We start from the raw sequence: 24,714 nt of genomic DNA, 5'->3' as shown, positions 1-24,714 counted from the left end.
AACTTTATTATTATTATTATTATTATTATTATTATTATTATTATTATTATGCTATCTTTCATGCATGGAGATACAGCTACCGACCTAAGGAGTGTGGTGGGTGTGTGTGTGTGTGTGTGTGTGTGTGTGTGTGTGTTGTGAGAAGGGGAAAAGGAAGGAGTACTTATTTGCTTTGGTTGTGTTTTGTTCTTTGCTAGGATGGGTGAGCATTGCTCTATTACCTGCCTCCTGGAGATCGGTAGCATCATTTGCAAGCTGACAAGACAAGACGAGAGCAGGGGAATATGGAGCACAACAATGGGGACTGACTCACACATAACTCGCGGTCACGATCACAAGTCTCACTAACATTGGACTATGCCTAACCCAGTGAGTTCTCCAGCTACAGAGGCAAGATAACCCCCACTGAGAATTATAGCTGTGTACAGTAAAGCACCAGTGCATGGCTTAAACATCTGATTTCCATGCCGGGACAAAAAGGTTCCAGTGCCCCAGGCCCAGGTGGGAGTTCTGAGAGCTTGAGGAGGCACTGCATTTAGTGGAACTGGCCATGCTGGAGGGTAGAGCCAATGCAGATCAAAGCACAGCTTCCTGTAAAAGCCGCAGTTAAGATCCAAGGAAATAGTGCACTAGCATCTGCAGGGACCAGGCTGGGAGAAGGAAGTGAGGTCCCAGGCAGTGGACATAAGCAGCAGGGCAAAGCAAGATGGTGGAGGAGTGAGGGTAAGAAACAGAGCCTCCAGAGGTCTTCTGAGTCACTGTAAAGCTGTTACCATAGCCTGAGGCCTAAAAGTGGACAGAAAGGAAGCTGGAGGAGTGCTGTTCCAGCTCCCGCAGTAAAGACAGAAGAAAGCCAAATTCTAACAAATACTGACCGCTCAGCAAGTGTGTGATATCATGGCGTGAATGACATTGACCAATTTCAGGAATCCAAACTTTATTTCAGACATCGCTTTCAACTTTTCAGGCAAAATATTTTATAAAAGTAATTAAGTAGAAAAATCAATTAATGAGGTCTTAATTTCCTTTCTTTGCCCATACAAACTCTGAATGGAGCACCAATAGACAATAAACTCACTACAGTTAGATAGAGAAGAAAGAACAAGAGACTTTAATAATAATTTACAAACTATAATTTGACCTTGGGTAAATAAGAATTAAAAGAAATCTAAAATTTCCTGCTCCGGCTGCAGCAAGGTTGATATTTCTGGAAGACACTATGAAACAACCCGTGAAAATGCTTTGTAGCCATTTCTTCTGCTGGTTTTTTTTTTCAGTCTACATCCCCAAACACAATACACACAGACATTCGCAAGCACACCCATGAACACAGACTCTGTGCCTCTATGACAGAAGTTAAGCAAAAAGATCCATATCGGCATTTCCAGGGCATTAGCTCTCTGCTCCTTTATTCAATCCATCCCACCTTCCCACTTCTAATAAACGCCATGAGCCAACGTCTCAGCAGGCAGACTATCCATGAAAGTTCCAGACCCACTCCAGGAACCACAAAGGCTCTGCAGTTATTCCCATACGCAACCAGATCTTGCCGGTTGGAGACACAACCGGAGATTTTGAAGTTCAGAACTGGATAGAGAAAACATAAAGATAGCCCGTGAGCTTCCGTGTTTAGGGCTACCTCCCTACGCTCCTCAGCAATTAAACTTGATTACAACCAACAGCGCCTGCCGTAATTACCAGAAGCCCATAGCAAGAGCATCTCGTGAGGAAGCTATTTATAACCTGAAAGCTTTGTCTTCTTTCTCCCGTGTCACTCTTTGCTTTGTAGGGGAGCTCTCAATAGAATCTCCAGACACAAGGAAGCAGAGATTCCATGCATCCCTATGGCGGATGAGGTGGATGCCTAATGGAGAGGCTCGGCCCAGCCAAGAAGACTCTGGTGTAAGGAAGCCCACATTTCTTGTGCCTCTTGGCTCAGGGTCAACTAAACACACAGCACCCAAGCAAGAGTAGTCAACATGGGCGTGCTGAGCAAGCCTATCCTGTGAGGCAGGGAACGCGTTCAGAAAAGCCACAAAAAGAGCTGTACCCTGCCAGCTAAAATGAAAGCTAACACCACTCTCTTCCTGAACAGAATTAAATTTTAAAAGTAATGACAGACCACATTTTTGAGTGTTTAACCATGTGCCAGGCCAGGCCGTGTTTTAAGTGCATCCTGAGCACTGGCCCACATGATCCCTGCATTAACAGAGGCGGGATTGGGCACAGAGAGGTCACAGAAGCTGCCCCAGGTTGCACCACTGGCCAGGACAAAGTGGGAATTCAAACCCAGGCAGCTGGACCCCAGGGGCCACTCTCTTAACAAGATTCAACTACTTCGAGTACGCTAGCATCTGGATCTAGGCCACAGTCGGTTCAGAAGAAACCAGAGTATAGTTTTGAGAAGACCCTTTGCAGCCCTCTCATTTAATTCCATCAGTTAACAAATGCGAAAACTGAAACCCAGAGATGTCGAGTGACTTGCTGGAGGTCACGAAGCTCACAGATCATCTTAAGTCATCCAGAATAAATGGTGCTAAAGAAATCCTCAAACTAGATTTTAAAGCCCTGGGGATCAGGAGGTACTTCTTTTTTTTTTTTTTTTTTTTTTTTTGAGGCAGAGTCATGCACTGTTGCCCAGGCTGGAGTGCAGTGGCGTGATCTCGGCTCACTCCAAGCTCCACCTCCTGGGTTCACGCCATTCTCCTGCCTCAGCCTCCCAAGTAACTGGGACTACAGGCACGAGCCACCATGCCCAGCTAATTTTTTGTACTTTTAGTAGAGACGGGGTTTCACCGTGTTAGCCAGGATGGTCTCGATCTCCTGACCTCGTGATCCACTCGCCTCGGCCTCCCAAAGTGCTGGGATTACAGGCGTGAGCAACCATGCCCGGCCAGGAGCTACTTCTTAACATTAGTTTCAGAAATACAGTATATACAATATAGCAACTCCCCTCTCCCACTGTTCCTAACCCTAAGCAAGCTTTCAAAAAAATCACAGCTTAGATTAGAAGCCATCTGAGGAGACATGGGTCAAACATTGTACAGAAAAGAAACTGAGGTCCTGAAAGGTTACGTGATCTGGTCAAAGTCATGTCAGTAATTGTGGACTAGTTTGTGTCAAATTGCACATTAGTCATCTATGTATAATTTACCATTTCTACAAAACTGGATGACCTGCAAAGTTTATGTCCTAAATTAATAATTTCCAAAGTATAGTATGAGTCTCATATAAGTACGTAAATAAGTGCCCCACCAGAATCCATGTGAGGGCCCTGCAGACCTCTCCCTGACAGCAATGGCTCTAGAACCTAAAAGGAAAGAAAGTGTGTACAGAGGAGAACTCTGCACAACCAAAAAACTGAAGCCAGCAATTTGGAGTAACACTACCCATTGCTCTTCGTGGCTTGCATTCACTACCACTGCCCTCCACCAATCCTAAGTGAAGAAATTCAAGCCGATTTCTTTTGAGAGTTTTAACAATAACAAAATAACTGGAGACATCTTAGCAGCAAAACCAAATTTTGGAACCATTTTCTAAGATTTATGTGTATCTTTAAATAAGTCTTTCTCACAGGTAATTTTTCCGATTTCTCTGCGCAGATTTTTCATCTTGTTAAAAGTTACTGCTGTCCTCCACCTAAGGCAAAGCCATTAAAATGCAGTTCAAATCAGGACACATTCCCTTTCCAGCCGAAATTAAACAACAGAGACATAAGCAAATTTCTAGACAAAATACGGGCAAGAATCTTCCCTCGAAAAATGTAAAGACATTCTGCAAATGAGGATTGTTGATCCGTCATTATACATTGACCAGAAATTGATTTATAGCCAGGAAGTCTAAGATCGGGGATTTACTCTATGCAGTCTTATTCACTTAAATTTCTCATTTCTCTTTACAAAAAGAAAATTATCTTAAAACGTCTATGACCTTTGTAAGAATTTAAAGTGAAAAAATTAGGAAAACACCTGACAAAACCAAGACTCATTAAAGTATTATTACTAAGAATTCCCACATGCTAGAATGCCAGGAACTGTACAATTCCATTTCAGACACTTGCAAATTATATAATTTCATTCTGCTGAGAATATTAATTACATAAATATGCTCTTTACTTTTAAGCAGGGATAACCTGCCCCTGTCTTTCTAAGTTATATTAGGGAACGAGGATTAGCGTTTTTGCAGGGTGACAGTTTAACGAGCAGTCATAACTCCCTAGAGGGGAAGTATACTCTGAATTTACCATCAGGTAATACACAGCTGCTGGGGAAAAGGAGCAAAAGGACTGCCTGACTCCCCAGGGACAGCTGTCCTACGACAACATCTTTCAAGCCGCTGGGAGGTGGAGAACGTGCTCAAGGGATGGGCTTCTGATGGCTCAAGGACTCCTCTGGAGACCTGAGTCCCAAGTTGCAGAAAAAGACCACATCAAGTCAGACTGAAGAAAGCACAGAACCAAAGTAGTAGAACACTTAAGAGGTGACAGGAATCTAAGAAACCACTAGCCTTACCCCTTTGTTAAAATCAAAAAAACTCAACCAAAGTCCCACCAGAAGTTTAGGGACTTTTCCCTCCCCTCTTCATAACACCAGTGGTTAGATCCTCGGCTTTGGAGGAAGACCTGACTTGTGGTTTTGTCACTTTTTAGATGACCTTCAGCATGTTATTTAACTTCAATTTCCTCATCTATAAAAAGTGGGAAATAGGATAACTACTACATATTTGTTCTGAGGATAAAACAAAATAATAAAGTATTTAGACCAGAAACTGTAACAAACTACAAGGAAAAAAAAACATAAAGGAAAAACTACATGACATTGATCTTAGCGATAATGTTTTGAATATGACCCCAAAAGTGCAGGCAACAAAAGTAAAAGTAGACAAATGGAATTACTCAGAATAAAAAGCTCTGCACAACAAAGGAAACAAGTATGTACAGACAGCCCACAGATCAGGAGAAAACATCTGCAAGCTATACATTCAAAATATACAAGTTCAAATACCTCAATAGTGAGAAAACAAAAAAATTCAATTAAAAAATAGGCAAGGGACTTGAATAGACATTTCTCAAAAGAACACATACAAATCACCACCAGACATGAAAAGAATGCTTAATATTGCAAAGAATTATGGAAATACAAATTAAAATCACAATGAGATATCACCTCACACCTGTCAGAATGGCTATTATCATCAAGTTTGATGAGGATGTGGAGAAAGGGGAAAACTTGTACACTGTTAATGGAATGTAAATTAGTACAGCCACTATGGAAAGCTGTATGGAGATTTCTCAAAAAACTAAAAATAGAATTACTATATGATCCAGCAATCCCACTGCAGGGTATTTGCCAAAATACCCAAAGTGATTTACTGAAGATTTGAAATCACTTTGTCAAGGAGATATTTGCATTCCCATGTTCACTCTAGCACTATTCACAGTAACCAAGTTACGGAATTAGCCCAAGTGTCCATCAATAAATGAATGGATACAGAAAACTATTCCACTTTAAAAAAAAGAAGGAAATTCTGTCATTTTTGACAACATGGATGCTGTTAGAGAACATTATGCTAAGTGAAATAAGCCAGGCACAGAAAGACAATATCACATGTTCCCACTTATGAAATTATGTTCACTTGTGAAATCTAAAACAATCAAACTCATAGAAGCAGAGAGTAGAGTGATGGTTACAGAGGCTGTAGGATGGGGAAGTGGGGAAATGATGATTAAAAGGGTCCAAAATTTCAGGAAGGAGAAATGTTTTTAATTTTTATTCCACAGTATGGTGAATATAGTTAATAGAGTGTGGTACATTTCATAATTGTTAAAAGTAAATTTCAAAAGTTCTCATCATGAAAAGGCTAAATATTTGAAAAGATAGATATGTTCATTAGCCTGAGTTAATTATTCTGCATTGTATTCATAAATCATAACATCACTTTGTACCCATAAATGCATGCTGTTATAAATTATCAAATTACAATTTTAAAAATTAAATATTTAGTACAATGCCTGGCATATTTTAAACACTCAAAAATATTTGCTGTAAAAATAGTCCTTGTTAGACCTCCACCTATGAAACCATATCACAGTTGTTGGGTTTTTTGTTTGTTTGTTTTAGTTAAGCTCTCATTTATTTTTAAGAAAAATTCTAGGTCTTATAACTCCTCATTAAATCTATCCTACAGCTCCTCTTGATGTCCAATTACTTCATTGATGAGCTCTGCTTTAGAATGCTGATTAACTGCTTTCTAGTTTTCCATAATTCATTGTCTTAATGTTTTCTTTTCCTAAAGTCACCACAACTAAAAGAGAGGTAAGATATCAACACACTCGCACACACACACACACACAAAAAATTACATCATTCCCTCTTCAAGGATTACAGTATTCCCAACTCCAATAATATAGTCCAGAAAATTCCCATGGTTAAATTTGTTTAAGCTGATGGGAACTAAAGTAACTAAAGAAACCACAAAAGCCCTAATATTTTTGCACCCACTAAAAATAATCCACTGGAGCACACTATAGTATCTTCTCTAAACTACTAACAGCACAGTATAGTGTAAATACTACAGAATCTACCGAGCAACACTGTAGCAATGAGTAACACACAGTTAATTTCTACTTCCTATCCCTTGCTTGCTAGAAGACTTTCTTACTTACAAAGATCTTTTTCCTAAGTCTCCTCCATCCACATATTCAATACTTTTCTGATTCTATGATCTAGAGATTTTGACTTCTAGTTCCAAGATATAAGGAACTCAAGATACTGAGTAACTTGAAAGTTTAAGCTGAAAATAAAAGTTTAGAGCATCACTATTGGCAATGCTTTATTGGATAATTATTGGATACTGGAGGCTCTTCTGGACATCGTAGGATGTTTAGCAACATCTCTGGCCTAAACACGCTGAAATACCATAGACTCTCTCCAAGTTGTGACAATCAAAAATTACTCTAGACATTGCCAAATGTTCCCAGAGAGTCAAAATCTTTCCTGATTGAAAACCACTATTTTAGAATGACTTGAAAGTTACAAAGCTTTCCACAGGAACTGAAACGAAGAACCTGCAACACCTGAGTATTGTAAAATTGCAAATGCTGGTTGAGGAGGGGGACTGGGCAGCTGTGGGACCCCCATCCCCATCTCTTTTTCTCCAGCAAAAGGAAACTGAAAACACAGGAAACAGGGTGCAAGCACTGGCTACTGCAGGAGCACCCAACACAGCAGAACACATTGACATGAACCCATAGTCTCTACCTCCAAGTATTCCAATCTCTTTCCCTAGAAACACACAGTAGAACAACTCAAATCCACAAGTATGTTTCTTCACCTTCATTTCTCTGCCTGAAGACTTTAATCTTAACATGCCTACTCTAAAATCCACTTTACCTTTTTCTTTTCCCAAATCCCTATTTCTTCTTTTTAAAATTATGCCCAAAAGAAATGATTTGAAATTCCCACACACCTAAGAAAACAATTCTCATCACTAAAGGACAGACTCACATTATTTAACATGTGCTAGAATGCTTCATAGGCTGGGAGAAATGACTTTACCATTCAAGGACTTGAACTTTTTAGAATTTCCATTTGTATCATAATTATGTTTTTAATTCAGATGGATTTATAGTCCATATATCCATTTCAGACTCAAGGCAATTTGACTGTATAACCTGGGCAGATCTCTTAATTTTTAAAATCATCTTAATCATGTATAAGTGTATACAGTGGTGTTAAGTATATCCACATCATCGTGCAACAGATCTCTCAGATCTTTTTCATCTCGCAAAAGTATTAATAAAGCTCTAAATCCATTAAAGAACAACCCCCTCCCAATTTTCCCCTCCCCTTGACCCCTGGCAACAACTATTCTACTTTTTGTTTCTATGAATTTGACTATCTCATGTAAGTGGAACGAGACAGTATTTGTCTTTTTGCCACTAGCTTATTTTCACTTCACATAATATCCTCAAGGCTAATTCATGTTGTGTGTCAGACTTTCCTTCCTTTTTGAGGCTGATAATATTATATAGATATCACATATTGATTATCTATCCTTATGCTGATGAACCCTTGGCTTGCTTCCACCTCTTGGCTATTGCGAATATGCTGCTATGAACACTAGTGTGTAAATATTTCTTCAAGACTCTGTTTTCAATTCTTTTGGATCTATACCAAAACTGGGATTGTTGGATCATATGATAACTCTATTTTTAATTTTTTGAGGAGCTACCATACTGTTTTCTCTTGCTCAAATCCTTTCATCCTTTGGAATCTGGGGTTTCTTGCCTGCCAAATTATCATTTTCACAAATGAGGTTAAATGAGATGATCTCTAGGAAACATCTTGGCTTGAATAGTACCCCTGGAGAGAACCTCAGCCACCAGGCCAGCATGCCCCCTTCTCTGTATGATCAAGTCTTTGCAATGGAAAAACTTCTGATCCTTATTCTCCAAAACCATTTTCAATATAGATCTTACATTTGTCGGTCACCAAACTCCCAGTTCACTGCTAACATTTCTAGATTGTCTTTAAAGAAAAAAGCAGAGCCAAATGTGTAGATTCGTTTGCTTTTCCCCCACCAAGGGGCCTTAGCAGGTGAGCTCACCTAGACTAACATGGCTTGCAGACTCACCTCTGACATCAAGAGTTCCACCAAAAAGGAGCAACTCGACTGCACAGAGCCTTCTGAGTCAGGAGAAGACAGGCACTTCTTTTGGTGAATATCAAAATGGATACTATTCATCTCAGGTCATTTCTCTCACTGAAGTTATCAGTGATCATATCACCCAACTGTGAAATTCTAAGAAGTAGCCATAGTTTATGAAATACCCAAAACTGACATCTACTTTCACAAATGCAGTAAGATATTTTTCCTAATGAAATAGAACTGCAATTAGCCCCTGATTTTACCAACAGCGGCTCCAACCCCAAATCCAGAGAGAGAGACTTCTTGCCACTGAAAAGGGCCAAATATCTCTGTCTTTCGATCCTTGCTGCTCAAAATGTGGCCCCTGGATTAGCAGCAATGGACTCCCCGGGGAGCATATTAGAAACACAAACTTTCAGATCCAAGCCAGATTTATAGAAATAGAATCTGCATCTTGACAAGATCCCCTGAGAGTCTCACACACATTCAGGTTTCAGAAGGACTGTTTCAGACCACATAGATAACAGAATTCATAGCCATGTGAGAGGAGAGATCAATAAAACCCTGTTTGAAAACTCTACCATAAATGCTACTAAAAATGCTGCTCTCTGTTATTTGTGGGTGGGCTGAATCAATCAATGTGCACCCACTGTCTTTTCCACAGCGAGGCAGTAAAACCCTTTGTTTTGCAGTTAGACCCTGAAATGGGTTTGTTTCTCAGCATGGTAGATAAATTTGTCTTAGAGGCCAAAAATGACCACCACACAGCTGATCAAAATTCAATCATTGCTGTTGTACAGAAGACATATCTGTGGCACAAATTAACTGTCTCAAACACACACAAAACTCCTGAGCATCCTAACAAGAAGCTGATGCTGTGTGGTCCTCCACTCATGGCATCACGTTGTTCAAGGTGATCCTCTGTGTGTCCTGGAATCATCCCCTCAAATTCCTCAACCATCATTCAGACTCATATTAGTTTTCAGTGGAGATTATTTTTTATTTATTCATGATTTGCACAGACGCTACTTACAGAAAGGATTTGTTGTGGTTTACAAAGGTAAACACATTGTAAACAAGACAAGCAAAATTAAGGCAGCATTTTAAAATGGGTTACGAGTCCTAGGAGACAATGTGTATTCCCACTCTCGATGTCTCCTTTCTCATCTTCTCTCTGCCTCCACTGCTCCTCCTCAGGAAGGGAGAAAGGGGTTAATGTGACTGATGAATTTGAAATAAACCAGGCATGCTCAGCGCAGCTCCTCTTTTTTGCCTCTTGGGAGTAAGTATGCACGCAGGGAGTGAAACTTTAATCCTGCTCCTTCCTGGCATAAGTCCCACCTAGACACCACCGCCACCCCCTACTCCACATGGGAGACCCCAGGCAGCCACACTGCTTGGGTCCAGCATTGCCCATGGCTAGATGGACGAGCCTATTTATTTCTGCTCTTATTAGAAGTCCACTTGCACAAAGATATGAGCTATATTCTGCAACGTCACTTCTATCAGTTTTAAAAGTGGTATTTTGGCCTCCTTGTGCTCCCTTTGTCATATTTCTTGATTAAGTCAGAAATCAAGGTGGGGAAAGAGGTGCTATTTACTGAGCGTCTTTAAAATCCCAACCAGAAGAATCAGAAAAACTAACGCTACACGGTGCTTAGGATACTTGCTAATACTGGTCAGGAAAAAACAGTTCTGGGCCAGGAGCAGTGGCTCATGCCTGTAATCCTAGCACTTTGGGAAGCCGAGGCGGGCAGATCACCTGAGGTCAGGAGTTGGAGACCATCCTGGCCAACATGGCGAAACCCAGTCTCTACTAAAAATACAAAAATTAGCCAGGCATGGTGGCAGGCACTTGTAGTCCCAAATACTCGGGGAGACTGAGGCAGGAGAATCACTTGAATCCGGGAGGTGGAGGTTGCGGTCAGCCAAGATTGTGCTACTGAACTCCAGCCTGGGTGACAGAGCAAGACTCCACCTCAAAAACAAAACAAAACCAAAAAAAAACAGTTCTGAATTTTCTGCCTACTAGGGCAACCGTGTGAGCATGACTGGTGTGGTCGATATGACGGGAGCCATTCAGCACTCACTCCACCCTCCTCTCACCTGTCTTCCTCTCCCATATAGCCTGGAAAATCTAAAATCTACCTTCTCAAAATCATGTTAACTGGAATAGGCCAGGGGACTCCGTTTGGCTGATAGGACATCCTCTAGAGGAAGCAGGTACTACCTCCTCCACTTTTCCCTTCTGTGGGAACAGATGTGTGATACCTGAGACACAGCAGTCGTCACTAAGAACAGCCCAGGAGGAAGAGAGGAGGGACCTGGCAGCACTCAAGGCTGTACCAGCCCCTGACTGCCCACCCCAGCTGGCTTCTAACTCAAGACAAAGAAGCCCCTAACTTGTCAAATCACTGGTACACATGGTTATATGGTTCCAGAGAACACTGAACTGAAAGATACATATATGTATCTTTCATTGTATATATCACTACAAATAAATTTATATAGATATTGATCTGTAGATTGCTCTATATAACATTGCGGAAATACTGACCAAGATTGTTCCATAGGCTGGTCACAGTGGCTCACACTTGTAATGCCAGCACTTTAGGAGCTCAGGGAAGAGGATTGCTGTGGTCAGGAGTTCTAGACCAGTCTGAGCAACATAACGAGACCTTGTCTCTACAAAAAAAGCATTTAAAAAAATTAATAAAGTTAAAAAAAAGATTTTTCCATGCAATATTTCTCATATTCAGAGAAAAAAATCAAAAGAGCAATATATATATACATATATTAAAATCATATATGTGTATATTGACTTATATACACATATATAATGTTTATATTACCATAAAATCTTGAAGAAATACAATTCAACTAATTTGAAGCTCACTCGTGGCTCAAGCCTGTAATCCCAGCACTTTGGGAGGCCGAGACGGGCGGATCACAAGGTCAGGAGATCGAGACCATCCTGGCGAACACGGTGAAACCCCGTCTCTACTAAAAATACATAAAAAACTAGCTGAGCGAGGTGGCGGGCGCCTGTAGTCCCAGCTACTCGGGAGGCTGAGGCAGGAGAATGGCGTGAACCCGGGAGGCAGAGCTTGCAGTGAGCTGAGGTCCGGCCACTGCACTCCAGCCTGGGCGACACAGCTAGACTCTGTCTCAAAAAAAAAAAAAAAAAAAAAGAAATGTTTAAAAAAAAATTAGCTGGGCATGGTGGCACACCCCTGTAATCCCAGCTACTCGGGAAGCTGAGGCAGGAGACTCGTTTGAACCCGGGAGGCGGAGGTTGCAGTGAGCTGAGATCAGCCCACTGTACTCCAGCCGGGGTGACAAAATGAGACTCCGTCTCAAAAAATAAAATAAAATTTGAAAACTGAAGAAGCACAGGAAGAGAATGAAGAAGAGGAAGAGGAAGAAAGAGGAGGAGGAGGAGGAGGAGCAGGAGAAGGAGAAAGAGAAGGAGAAGGAGAAGGGCCAGAATAGGCCAGGGGCAGTGACTCATGCCTGTAATCCCAGCACTTTGGGAGGCTGAGGAGGGCAGATCACTTGAGGCCAGGAGTTCAAGATCAGCCTGGGCAACATAGCAAAACCCCATATTTACAAAAATACAAAAATTAGCCACGCATGGTGGTGCACACATGTAGTCCCACCTACTCAGGGAGGCTGAGGTGGGAGGAATATCCAGGTGAGAGGCTGAGCCCAGGGAACTTGAGGCTATAGTGAGCCATAATTACAGCACTGCACTCCAGCCTGGGCAATAGAGTGAGACCCTGAAAAAAAAAAAAAGAAAGAAAGAAAGAAAAGAAAAGAAAAACAATATGGCCAGGTGCAGTGGCTCATGCCCATAATCCCAGCATTTTGGGACTCCAAGGTGGGTGGGTCAACTGTGGCCAGGAGCTGGAGACCAGCCTGGGCAACGTGGCAAAACCCGTCTCCACTAAAAATATAAAACTTAGCGAGGCGTGGTGGCGGGCGCCTGTAATCCCAGCTACTCGGGAGTCTGAGGCAGGAGAATCACTTGAACCAGAGAAGCAGAGTTTGCAGTTAGGCATGATAGTGCCATTGCACTCCAGCCTGGGAGAACAGAGCAAGACTCTATCTTAAAATAAAATAAAGTAAAATCAAATCAAATCAAATCAAATAGAAAATAAAAACTAAAAGCTATAATAATTACTTCCAAGTATGTCCTGGGACCTGTCCTTGTTCACCATACATCCTGCCATAGTCCACGTGGACAAATGTAGACCCACAGTGGTGAAATGGCACACCACAAGCCCCTCAAACTTCAAAGGAGCTTTTATGTGTTATACTAGGTGCAAATATGCATTACTTAAATGTTCATATATTAAAGAAAGATGATCATCAAATGTTGGCATGCAGAAAGTTCTCATGATAAAACCTTGAGTCCTGAGAAAATTTAATTAATCAGGTTATAACGTTACTAAAACACTGATCAAAATGTTCCTGTTTAATGTTTCCCAGGAGTGCTCTCCTATACAATGTTTTAGTTTCCCATGCAATGTCTCTTTTCTTTTTTCCAATTATAGAAAAGATATGTTTAAAGGTTTTCATACTTGGAAAGAGCAAACTCTCTCACTCCACTCTCTGCCCACACCTAGGATAAGTTTGAATTCTACTTTGTCAGAGCACCGTCCCTTACAGTTTGCAGAACACTTGCACACACAGAATCCCACTTGGTCTTCAAAATGTTACAGCGAGAGAAACAAATGTGCTAATCCCCACGTGGAAACAGAGGCTGGGAGAAGCCAAGGGGTTTGTCTGAAGTCCCATGACCAGTTGTTGGTAGAGAGGGACTAAAATACAATTTTTTTGCCTCTTTATCTGGTGCTCTTTCTAAGGCACAGGGCCAGTTCTAGCCCCTGTCTTCTCTGTCATGTGAAGTCAGGGCTGGCAGTTAATGGGACACACCAGGGAGGTGGAAGAGCCAGCACCCACCCTGCTTAACTGATGGCTGAACCATGCCAATCATTATTGATCCTGAATATCACCCAATCAGAGTTGTGGCTTTGTCTTCTAGAAATGCATCCTTTTCTTCCTTTTCCTACCTGGTTCGCCATTCTTACTCTTTTCCCTGTCAAATCACAAATTTCTTGCCCCCAAAGAATCACATTTTCTCTCTCTCCTTATATGTAAGATACAATTACAAATTATGGTCTAGTTGCTAACCTACAAAGCTTTCTCTATGCTCCTAGTCAATACTAAGCCTCTCTCCTTGCAGAAGCTAAGGCATTTAGTGGTTTTAAATACTGCTGTATCTCATCTGTGACCACATCTCTTCTACAGTTAAAACTGCCAGAATGTTAACATAGAATTTCAAAAGATTAAGATATACAATTACATTCCATTTCAATGGTTTGTACGTTGCTGCAGATATTTGTTTCTGCTCATAATTACTAACCTACTACCTGATTTTTTTTCTTTCCTCTGAGGTTATAATGAGAAGTCAGAAAGACGGACAGGAAGATTAAGAAAGGGGTGGGTGGTGAAAAATGTAATACAGAAGAACACCTTTGTGAAAAATAAGAAAGATTTTAACCTGTTATTTATTGGGAAATGTCTCACATCTTAACTGGTCAACACTGCTCACGTTCTAAGGGTACAATGGTCTCTAATTTGTACAGAGGTAGTCTATCAAACCTACTTTAAAAGGTTTAGGGAATAATCTTATTTTGATCATGTTTTGATGACTTTAAGGCAATTCTGCATTCTGCATTCTGCGCTGTTGGAAAACTCTGCTGAACGTGCCACATCCTTTGGTTTCAGTTGGTTCTCAGGGCTTCTTGCCAAAGAGCCATGCACTGTAGAAGGAAGCTCAAGGGCCCCGGGGTCAGCAAGGCATGGGGTTGAGGCCCTTAGTAAATCACTTAAACTCTCTGAGCCTGTTTCCTCATCTGTAGCATAGGGAAAATAATCTCCATCTCGTTAAGGTCATTGAGAACATTAAGTGAAATAATATATGTAAGATTTCTGATTCTCAAACTACTGTAGCTCCTACTGAGATCCATTTAATAGAAAGCAGAATTCTCCTAGGTTTCTTAAGGGATGTGTCCTAATGCAGTTTGCATTCATCAATTTTTTCAAAAAAAAAAAGCAATTTAATCAATATCTTTAAAAAAGAAAAGGGCCAGGCGAGGTGGCTCACGCCTGTAATTCCAGCACTTTGGGAGGCTGAAGTGGGTGGATCACAAAATCAGGAGATGAGACGATCCTGGCTAACATGGTGAAACTCCGTCTCTACTAAGAATACAAAAAAAATTAGCCGGGCGTGGTGGTGGGCGCCTGTAGTCCCAGCTACTCAGGAGGCTGAGGCAGGAGAATGGCGTGAACCCAGGAGGTGGAGCTGCAGTGAGCCAAGATCGCGCCACTGCACTCCGGCCTGGGTGACAGAGCAAGATTCCATCTCAAAAAAAAAAAAAGAGAGAGACTCCGTCTCAAAAAAAAAAAAAAAAAAAAGAAAGAAAGAAAGAAAGAAAAAGAAAAGAAGGAGGGAAAAAAGTGAATACTCTTTCTATTCCTTTCCTTCCCTTGCACACATCACTTTACACTCCTACCTTGCACTGGCAATATTGTTTTACACTAAAAACACCTCAAATGCTGAGACTGTGTCTCACTTCTGGTCTTCCCAAAACTAGCAGAGTGCCTAGCACGGACTATGCACTTCATATGCACTTGCTATTTTTCTTCTTGATGGGCAACCACTACCAGAAAAGTTAAATCTCAGGGCTGTTGTTAGTGGATGTTCTCCCTTTGGATAGGGTTCTGCCTGTGATTTTGACAAAGTAAGTCTGCATTGATGCTACCGAAAATGGGATGAAAGGGAGATCCAAGTTTTCAAAGTAAATAGAGGCAAAGAGCAGCAAGAATATGAAAAACAACTGGGGCATTTACACGGAGTCCAGGTATCACTCTACAGATTGATTACTATTTTCAAAGTGATAAATGAATCTGTACAGTGGAAAGACACCAATCACTCACTCAACCAAATGATTAAACGTAACATCACTAGTGAACAGCAAGGTGCATGTAATATAAAACACCCAGCATTGCCTCTGACATAGTCAGACCAAAAATATTTTGTCTGAATTTAATCAAGCCTCTAGATTGATCTTCTAGTATACAAGAAATATAGGGAATGGAGGATCAAGGTAAGTCACACCATGAGGAAATGATCATCTAGAATGTGGAACATTAGCCTTGCCCCTTCAAAAAGTCTATGCCATGGAAAAAGAAAAATGCTGAGGCACAGTTCTGGATTATAGAAGGCTAAAGTGGCTAACAGCCAAATGCAATGCATGAATGAATCTTGATTAGTTCCTCATTTAAAAAAAATTATTATTAGCCTGGGAAACATGATGAAACTGTGTCTTCACAAAAAATTAGCTGGGCATGGTGGCACTGGTCTATAGTCCCAGCTACTTGAGAGGCTGAAGTGGGAGGATTGCTTGAGTCTGGGAGGCAGAAGTTGCAGTGAGCTGAGATTGTGCCACTGCAGTCCAGCCTGGGTGAAAGAAAGACTCTGTCTCAATCAATCAATCAATCAATATAAAAGACTTTCAGAGGACAATTGAGGAAATTTGAATGGGCCTGAATATTTAATGATATTAGGGAATGATTATGAACTTTCTTAGGATGTCGATGTTCCTTCAGTTATGTAAAAGAACACCCTCATTTTTAGAAGATGCCCTAGCAGTGTCTGCAATTACTTTTAGAGGGCTTAGCCTCCCATCCCCCAAAATATATTTCTATACATACATATACTCACGCACAGGTTGATAAAGCAAGCATGACAAAATAAACAATCATTGGGTCTACATGGTAGGTATACTGGTGCTTATTGTACTATTGTTTCAACTTTTCTGTGTGTTTAAAATTTTGTCTTAATAAATGTTAGAAAACACGAAGGCAAGGTAATAAGCGAAGGCAGGTAATAAGCAAGCTATTCTTCTCTACCCAGAAAGGAAAATCCTTTCTCTTGCAGGTAGCGATAAAAATAAGTTATAAAACTCTTTTTCGGACCCATTTCTGACCCAGTTAGTGGGGATTACTGAGGACTCAAACACCCCTCTATAACAGCTTTTGGGGACAGTAACTATACCGAGGACAAAGCATAGTCCTCTTATATTGGATATCATTTACACTGTCCTTTGAAATCTCACTATTCCCAAATCAAGGGTCCTATCAGCACATCGCTAATAAACTGCTAAATATAGCTAGTATTTGTTTATTTACCATTTTAATTTTTTTAGGAGATGGAGTCTCACTATGTTTCCCAGGCTGGTCTCACGCCCCTGGGTTCAAGTAGTCCTCCTGCCTCAGCCTCCTCAGTAGCTTGGACTACAGGCACACACCACAACACCCGGCTTCCATTTCAGTTTTTTTCAGTAAAGTAAAATGCTTTAGCTTGTTTAGTTTGCACTCCAATAGAGAAACAGAAAAACAAAAATCTCATCTGGTATGACAGCCACTGATCCTTCTTAGGGGTTTAAACCCATCCCTTGGAAGTTCAGTTTTGAAGAACCAGCTACTACAGGGAAGTGCTGACAACCTCGAATGTCTAGAATATAAATTTTCATACCCTCCGCAACTGCTGCCTGGCCTAACAGGAGCCCCCTGTACTTAACTCAAGCACCCTGGCCACTGATGCTGACTTATGCAAGTCAACACAACAAATCCCAGAGCCACAGCTTTTCAGAAAAATAGGAATGGATTCTTCTCCCAAGTTCATACAATTGAGGGTTTTTGACAGCAATAAAAACTGCTTTGGATAAACCTTATAACCTGTGGTGTTGCTTCTTCATAAAGATAAGCCAGTCATTTGACAGTATTAAAATTTTTGTTGTTGTTTTTAGACAGTGGTGCAGGTGACACATTTTAAAAAAAAAAAAAAAAAACAGGTATGAATCCCAGTGCTTTGGGAGACCAAGGAGGGTGGATCACCTGAAGTCAAGAGTTCATGACCAGCCTGACCAACATGGTGAAACCCTATCTCTACAAAAATACAAAAATCAGCCAGGCATGATGGGTACCTCTGATCCCAGCTACTCAGGAGGCTGAGGCAGGAGAATCGCTTGAACCCGGGAGGCAGAGGTTGCAGTGAGCCGAGATCATGCCATTGCACTCCAGCCTGGGTGACAGAGAGACTCCATCTTGAAAGGAAGGAAGGAAGGAAGGAAGGAAGGAAGGAAGGAAGGAAGGAAGGAAGGAAGGAAGGAAGGAAGGAAGGAAGGAAGGAAGGAAGAAAGAAAGAAAGAAAGAAAAGAGAAGAGAAGAGAAGAGAAGAGAAGAGAAGAGAAGAGAAGAGAAGAGAAGAGAAGAGAAGAGAAAAGAAAAGAAAAGAAAAGAAAAGAAAGAAAAAGAAATACAGGTATAAAGGCAATAAAGCATGATGTATGTAGTCTGGCCACGCCACCATCCCTGCTGCTCTGGACAGAAATCAGAAGCAACAGCAGAAAGAAGCAGAAAATCATTCAAAACTTTACACACGAGGTACTGCTATTGCTTCCTCAACAAGTGTATTAGAACATAAACTTGACAAATTGGAGCTTTTCCATAGGTAGGTAGCAACAGAGAGAAGCATCACCCCACAGTTTAAAGTTTATGTTACTTGGGAAAAGACAAACATGAAGTATAAGTCTGAAAATTAGTTTCAAGAACTCTCAACTAACTGATTCTCTCCCAAACTGAAAACACACCACAGCAAGGCTAAAACATAAAATAAAGTGAACTTTAACCTATAATACACATGAAAATGTGAAAGAAAATGCTTCCTTTTGATTTGTATAAGGAAAGTAAGTTTCGGTGTGAGTGAAACATATCTGAGAGAACAGGAAAGTCTTACCTAGGTACAAAGAGGAGTTCTCTTTCTTGACATTGTCATCTAAGTAGGTTGGTCCCAGGGTGTAAATAGGTGTGGAGCCCATTCCAATGAGAATCTGCGCGCAAATGAATAAAGCCACATAGACCCAGTGATTATTTCCTCCCGAGTCCTTCGGACAGGCCGGAGGCTCCAAAGTGGCGGTGGAGTTGCCACCCTGACACAGGCCGTCGTTGGGGGCCGAGGCGTTCAACTCTTGGATCTGGTAGGGGGGCGAGATGAAGTGAGGTAAGGCGAAGAGGGCTGCCCCGAAGGCGATGAGGAGTCCACCCACGGCCAGCCACAGGGGCCGCCGACCCCGGCCGCCGAAGTAGCTGACGAACACCACCACCACCAGGTTCCCGATGTCGAAGCAGCTGACCAGCAGCCCTGACTCGGAACTCTTCAGACTGTAGCGCCTTTCAATGGTGGTAATTACGCTGCTCAAGTACCCAGAGACCATCAACGCCTGGATGAAGGTCAGAAAGCACATGCATACCAGGAAGCAACGGGAATCCGTGAGGACCACGTAGAGGCACCTTCTCTCCTGGAGCGTGGCCAGGGCGGAGGACACCGAGAAAGTTTTGCTGAGGTCCACCCTGTGGTTACAGTCCCCGAGCCCCGCCGAAGTGGACGGGGCAGAGGGACTGGGGGCCAACTGGTTCGGACCTTGCTTCAAGTCCTCGTGGCCAGAAGAATCCGCACAGCCAAAGGCCGGCTTGGCGTCTTCATTAGTGGGACTGAGGATCGGCCGGCAGGAGGCGCTGCTGAGGACCGGTAAACTCTTAGACCTGAAGGTCTCTGGCTCGCACCTCTCTTGGACAGCTCCTGTGGTAGCCGGCGCCTCCAGCTGCTCTCCCGGCCCGGGCTGCAGTCCAGTGCCTTCGTCCATGGCTCTTACAATTCAGATTCGATAGCTGATGGCACCCAAGCACTCTGGCACGTTTCATCCACCGGCACGAGGGGCCGAAGCCGGGCCCACTCAGTCTTGCCCACCTGGGACTGGGGCTGGGGGCGCAGGGCCGCGCAGCAGGGCATCCTCACCAGCTGGAAGGCGCCCAGTGCATGCTGATCACAGATGAGACTCCAAGGCTCCGCAGCCGCGTGCCACCGGGGCCAGGGGTCCGCGCGGTCCTGCGATGAGCCCTGCTCGGCGTCCCTCTCCGGGAGGTAGCTTGAGGCAGGCGTCTCGCGCGTCCTGGGCTCATCCCCTCCGCCGCCGCCGCCACTCGGCCCGCGGCCAGGAGCGAGTGCACCCCGCGCAGGGCGTGGGGGGCACTTAGCGCTGCTGTCCGCACCGCATCCCACCTCGCTGCGCCAGGGGTACCGGGTCCTCGCTGCGTGGGCTCGCGGCACCCTCGGGAGTGAAGCTGCCAACCTGCAAGGCAGAGAGAGGGCGGTCAGCGAAGAGCAGCTGCGACTTGGGGCTAGCGTCCCAGCGCCCCGGGGACCGGCGTTGGGCGACCCTGAACGGTCCCTAGAGGAACGGAGGAGTGAGCCGGGAGCGGAGCCCCGAAGGACTAGGCAGCAGCCGGTTGCAGTCTCTAGTCCGGGAACAATAAGCAGCAGGCGGTCGGCGGAGACTCTACCTCATTGTCTGCCGCGGACCTGCCCCCGCCCCGCCCCTTTTGCCTTAAACATTGCGTTTGCTTTTATATGTTAATAATTATCAACCTGGCAGCTCTGACTCAGAGGCAGTGTCTTTTATTCGGGTGAACTAATTGCAACCTTTTCGTACTCCTACTCCATTACTCAAAATAGAAAATGCCCAAAAGAACAAAGGAAACTTTTTCACAGACACACAATGTATTCCCTGTCCCAATTTTTTATAAAAGGAAAAAAGAGGGTGGAGGTAAACTACGTGTGTAGAAATGTGTGTGCACACTGGTGTGCGCTGGCACGTGTGCGCGACTAGATTTGAATCTGCTCCACCAGAGACACGCATTCAAAGCCGAAAGCAGCAGCAAAAAGGTCAACATGCTTGCCTCTTTATTCCCAACACCAAAAATAACCCCCTGCCCGAAAGAACTCTTCAATTACAAATACCAGGGGCATTCGAGGCTGTGGACCGCACTAAGTCCCAGAGCGCTGTATCAAACGAAACCGAAAATCCGTCTGCTTTGCCGAGAGCTAGGGAAGCCACAACCAAACAAAGAGATCCCGGCACGCTGTCAGAGCGCGCGCGAGGAGCCCACGGAGCCGGCTGGGCGCACGCCGGCCGGCGGGGAGGTGTGCTATTGACTGAGCGCACCCCGCGAGCGTGGGCCTGGGGAGCGTGCGCGCGTGCGCGGTCACACACACACGCACACACACAGACACACACACCCTGGCGTGTTGGAACCGCTCTCGCGATCCCGCACCCAGCTTGAATTCAGCGAGAATTGAAAACAGGTGTGCCCCCGGGGTAAGCCCCCGCCCCTAATCTTGGGGACCCCCACTCCACTCCTCCAGCCTGGGGCGAGGACGGGGGTCAGAATATGCACCAGGTGGAAGAGAGCCGAGCTTCACTACACTGGGTTTCATTTTGCGGCGCGCCTTTGTGATGCTGCTGAGAAAAGAAAACAGGAAGGGCAAGGGAGAAAGGCAGAGAGGCTGGGCGGCCAAGGGTGGCCTCTCCGGCATCTCCCTCGGCTGTGCTGGGCCAAACCCTCTCCCAGATTCCCGGCCTGCCAGCCACTCACAATCCCGGGCTTCCCCGCCGCTGCCTTGCCCAGGCGCCTTCCCGGGGAACCCCACCAGCCGCTGCCTGAGGAGCCGGGGAATCCCAGCAAACTCTCGCCGCGCGCTGGGGGCGTCCGAACCCCCTGCCTGGGCGAGCGCCCTCACAGCAGCGCAGACTCGGATGGACACGCGGATCCCAGCAGGGAGCTCTTGAGCAGGCGTGGAATCCCAGGGACACCCCCTGCGCGCACATCACACACACGCACACCCTCCACACACACGCATACACACACACACACACACATACACACACACACACAACCCGTGGGAGGACAAGACAGCCGCCGACAGCCCGCCGCGCTGCCCGGGCGCTCAAGCCGCGGCTACTCACTAGCGAGTCTGTCAGTCTGTCTGCCTGGCTGAGTGGAGCGGCGGGAGGGGGGCACTGAGCTACGGGAATAGTTGGGAGCCGCGTGGGGAGGCAGCCTCGGTCCAGCCGAAGAGAAATCAGTGAATGAGGCTGTGACTCAGACTGAACTCTTCCCCCCACCCCTCGCCTGTCACCCAAGCCTCTCCTCGGCTCCAAACAGACACACGCGCACAGAGACGCGCCCGGAGAGGAGCAGCCGAGGGCGCAGGCGCGAGGGCAGCCACCCAGCCCAGCCCTCCCACAGCCAGCCACCCCGCTGCCCTTCACCTGCGCAGCCGCGGGGGCCGAGGAGCGCTGAAGCCCCGAGGGGGCCGGTCTCTAGAAAAGTCAGCGGCTGAGGCTGACAGCCCACTCTGAATAAATAAATCATTTCTGAGTGTTTATTCCGTGCCTTGTGCACCCACCATGTCTCATTCACCATAGTAGGTTCTGGGACCAAAGATAAACACCACAAGATATTTGGTAGGAAGAAACCTCTGACTTGTGGGGAAAATACTCATGTAAATGGCTTAAAACAACGTGGTACATTCTATGCAGCCTGCTACTGGAGAAGCCAGTATCCATTAGCCTTCATTTCCACGCAGCAGGAAGAAGAGAGGCACCGGGGCATGGTGCTGCCGGTCAATAGGTAGATGAGCTGCCGGGAAGATTGCAGGGATGGGGCAGAGGACCAGACTGCAAGAGTGGCTGAGTAGGAAAGGACACCACGGGTTTCCTAAGTTGTGTACTGTCAATACTGTGGAGGCAGTGATGTTCCGACTTCCTCACCAGAGAGCTGGCATTGGCAGTGACAGGTAGACAGATGTGAAGCCACACTGCAGGCACAGAAGTGGGTTGAGAGGCAGTCTGAAAGCAAAATGTTATGAGGCATTGGCAGAGGGCATGGAGAGGAGGGAACTGGGCAGCTGATGCAATCTGCAAGAGGAGAAAACGGGCCACGGTAGGATGACTCCCAAGTTTCTAGCACCAAGTTGGGTGACTAGGTGCCTGACAGCCAATAAAAGCACAGGGGGAGAAACATGCTTGAGGGGAAAGATGGTTCTCATCTACATGTGTTGAGTTTGAAATGTTTGGGGGACATCCCGGTGTACATGTCCCATAAGCCATTGGACACACAGGAGATTTGGACTAGGAATATTGACCAGTAGTCATCAGCCCAAAGGTGGCACAAGAAAGGGTGGAATGAATAGGGAAGATCATCCAAATTGTGAAGAGATCTAGGAGAAGAGGGAACAGCCAAAGGAAGGAGACTGGAAGCAAGGTCAGAGAGGTATGGGACGCATCAGAAAAGCCAAAAGAGCAGACAACTGTAAGAAGGGAAGTGTCAGATGTGCACAGACTGCAGGGAAGACAAACAGGATGATAACTGAAAAAAAAAAAAAAAAGAGTATCTGAGGGCACTGGTGACCACTGACAGAGTAGGATAATGCTCTAATGGAGGAAAGGAGGCTGCTCACAAGTACCAGTGACAATGCTGGCCACTGCTGCCAAGTCGAGGCCCCTCCATTGGCCCTTGGCCTTACCCAATGAAAGCATTGTCACCATTTCACAGATGTGACAAGTGTAGAGAGGTTAAGTAACTTTATATAGGCACACAGCTAGTCTGTAGACAATATGAACCAATGTGCTCCAAAAGACTATGTTCTTACTTAACCTCTTAACCCTGACTCTCTTCTCTCTCTCCTGTCATTGAACAGCATCCTGACTCATCAATGCACCTTGATTCTGCTGATTATCTCCCTTTAGTCCAACAACCATCTTATCTACAGCGATCCTTAGAGAACAATTAAGGCCAGCTGACAGTAAAGAACACTCAGTGTGTACTTGAAGTCCATGCTGAGACAGAATCAATCTTCTGGCAGCTGCAAGACTGACCTATCAACCGAGGCATTTCTTCATTCCCTGCCATTGTCTCCTTCTCTTGAGATCACCATCAGGCCCAGTCACTTTTCTACAAGCAGGCAATAGGACTGCTGCCACCCTGCCCAGATTTTAGTCTTCTGCTGATAAAGTGGGCAAAGATATGTGGCACTTCCTGAACCTAAATACTCTTCTGAGCTCATTCTAAATCCAAACAGAATCAACCTACCTCCTATTACCTCCTTCCAGGCTCTGTGCCCCATTCTCTCATTTCAGTCTCAGCTCCAGATATCAGTAAATTCAATGTGATGCATCAGGTGCCATCGCAGGACTTCCCTACTTGAAAAATCAAGCAATCATGCCCCTGAAACACACTGTCTTTATTCATGGTCAATTACCATAGTTAAAGTAGATGCAACTCTAAGAACCTATGGATTTTTTTATTGCCACTAATAGAAAGGTCATGATTTACAGACAAAATTTTTGAAGTTCCGATTTTACTCACATAAGAAACAAGAAGAAAACATTCAGCAAGAAGCATTTCTTTTGCTTTATCGTTCCCAGTTAAATATGACTTTAAAAAAGACAAAATTTTAAAAGGTCTGATTTTACTCACATATGAAACAAGAAAAAAACATTCAGCAAGAAGCATTTCTTTTGCTTGATCTTTCCCAATTAACTATGACTTTGAAAAAGACTAGCACGCCTCATTAGCCCTAATTGTCTGATTAATACAAAGAAACGGACTCATATCATGGGGTTCCACTACCCCTAAGATAGTGTTTACTACCCTTATTTCACTCAATGTTTACAGTTAGTTTGACCAGAATGCCTGCCTTGTTTGACATTTTGGGAGAGGAAGCATGTGACTGTAAACCCTCTTCAAACTTTCAGACTTAACGTTTACTTCTTCCAAGTCCATCAAATTTGTACATAAATGACTTCTTTTCTGATCTTCTTATAACAAGTATGTAGCCTTTGGAATTTCCAGAGCAGTCTACAGGTTTAAAATCTGGCCGTCCTGGAGAATGGGCAGAAGAAAACTGAAGAGAGCCTTTTCCCACCGCCCTTCCCTTCCTTCTTAAAGAAGGTTCACTTCAGAGGTCTCCCAGATACAACAAGAACCGAGTTTTTGGTTCAGAATATTTTGTAGGTGCAAAACATAATACATAGTTGCCAGTACCATAATTGAATTAGGTGTTGGTTGTTTAACAGGAAACACACTGGATCT

At 44.2% G+C, this 24,714-nt stretch overlaps 1 protein-coding gene across 3 annotated transcripts in view; it reads right to left on the bottom strand.

Moving 5' to 3' along the window:
* The window catches only part of LOC105483609 (solute carrier organic anion transporter family member 5A1), a 151,151-nt gene extending 131,727 nt beyond the window's left edge, over positions 1-19,424 (bottom strand). For all 3 annotated transcript variants that reach the window (XM_011744570.2, XM_024793326.2, XM_011744572.2), the window contains exon 1: positions 18,518-19,424. In XM_011744570.2, the coding sequence (XP_011742872.2) occupies positions 18,518-19,424 (907 nt within the window). The remainder of the gene's footprint in view (positions 1-18,517) is intronic.
* Between the last annotated feature and the right edge of the window lie 5,290 nt (positions 19,425-24,714).

The sequence above is a fragment of the Macaca nemestrina genome, chromosome 8 (genome assembly GCF_043159975.1).
Source record: "Macaca nemestrina isolate mMacNem1 chromosome 8, mMacNem.hap1, whole genome shotgun sequence".
Taxonomy (NCBI): Eukaryota; Metazoa; Chordata; class Mammalia; order Primates; family Cercopithecidae; genus Macaca; species Macaca nemestrina.
This window is presented reverse-complemented; position numbering and strand designations above follow the sequence as displayed.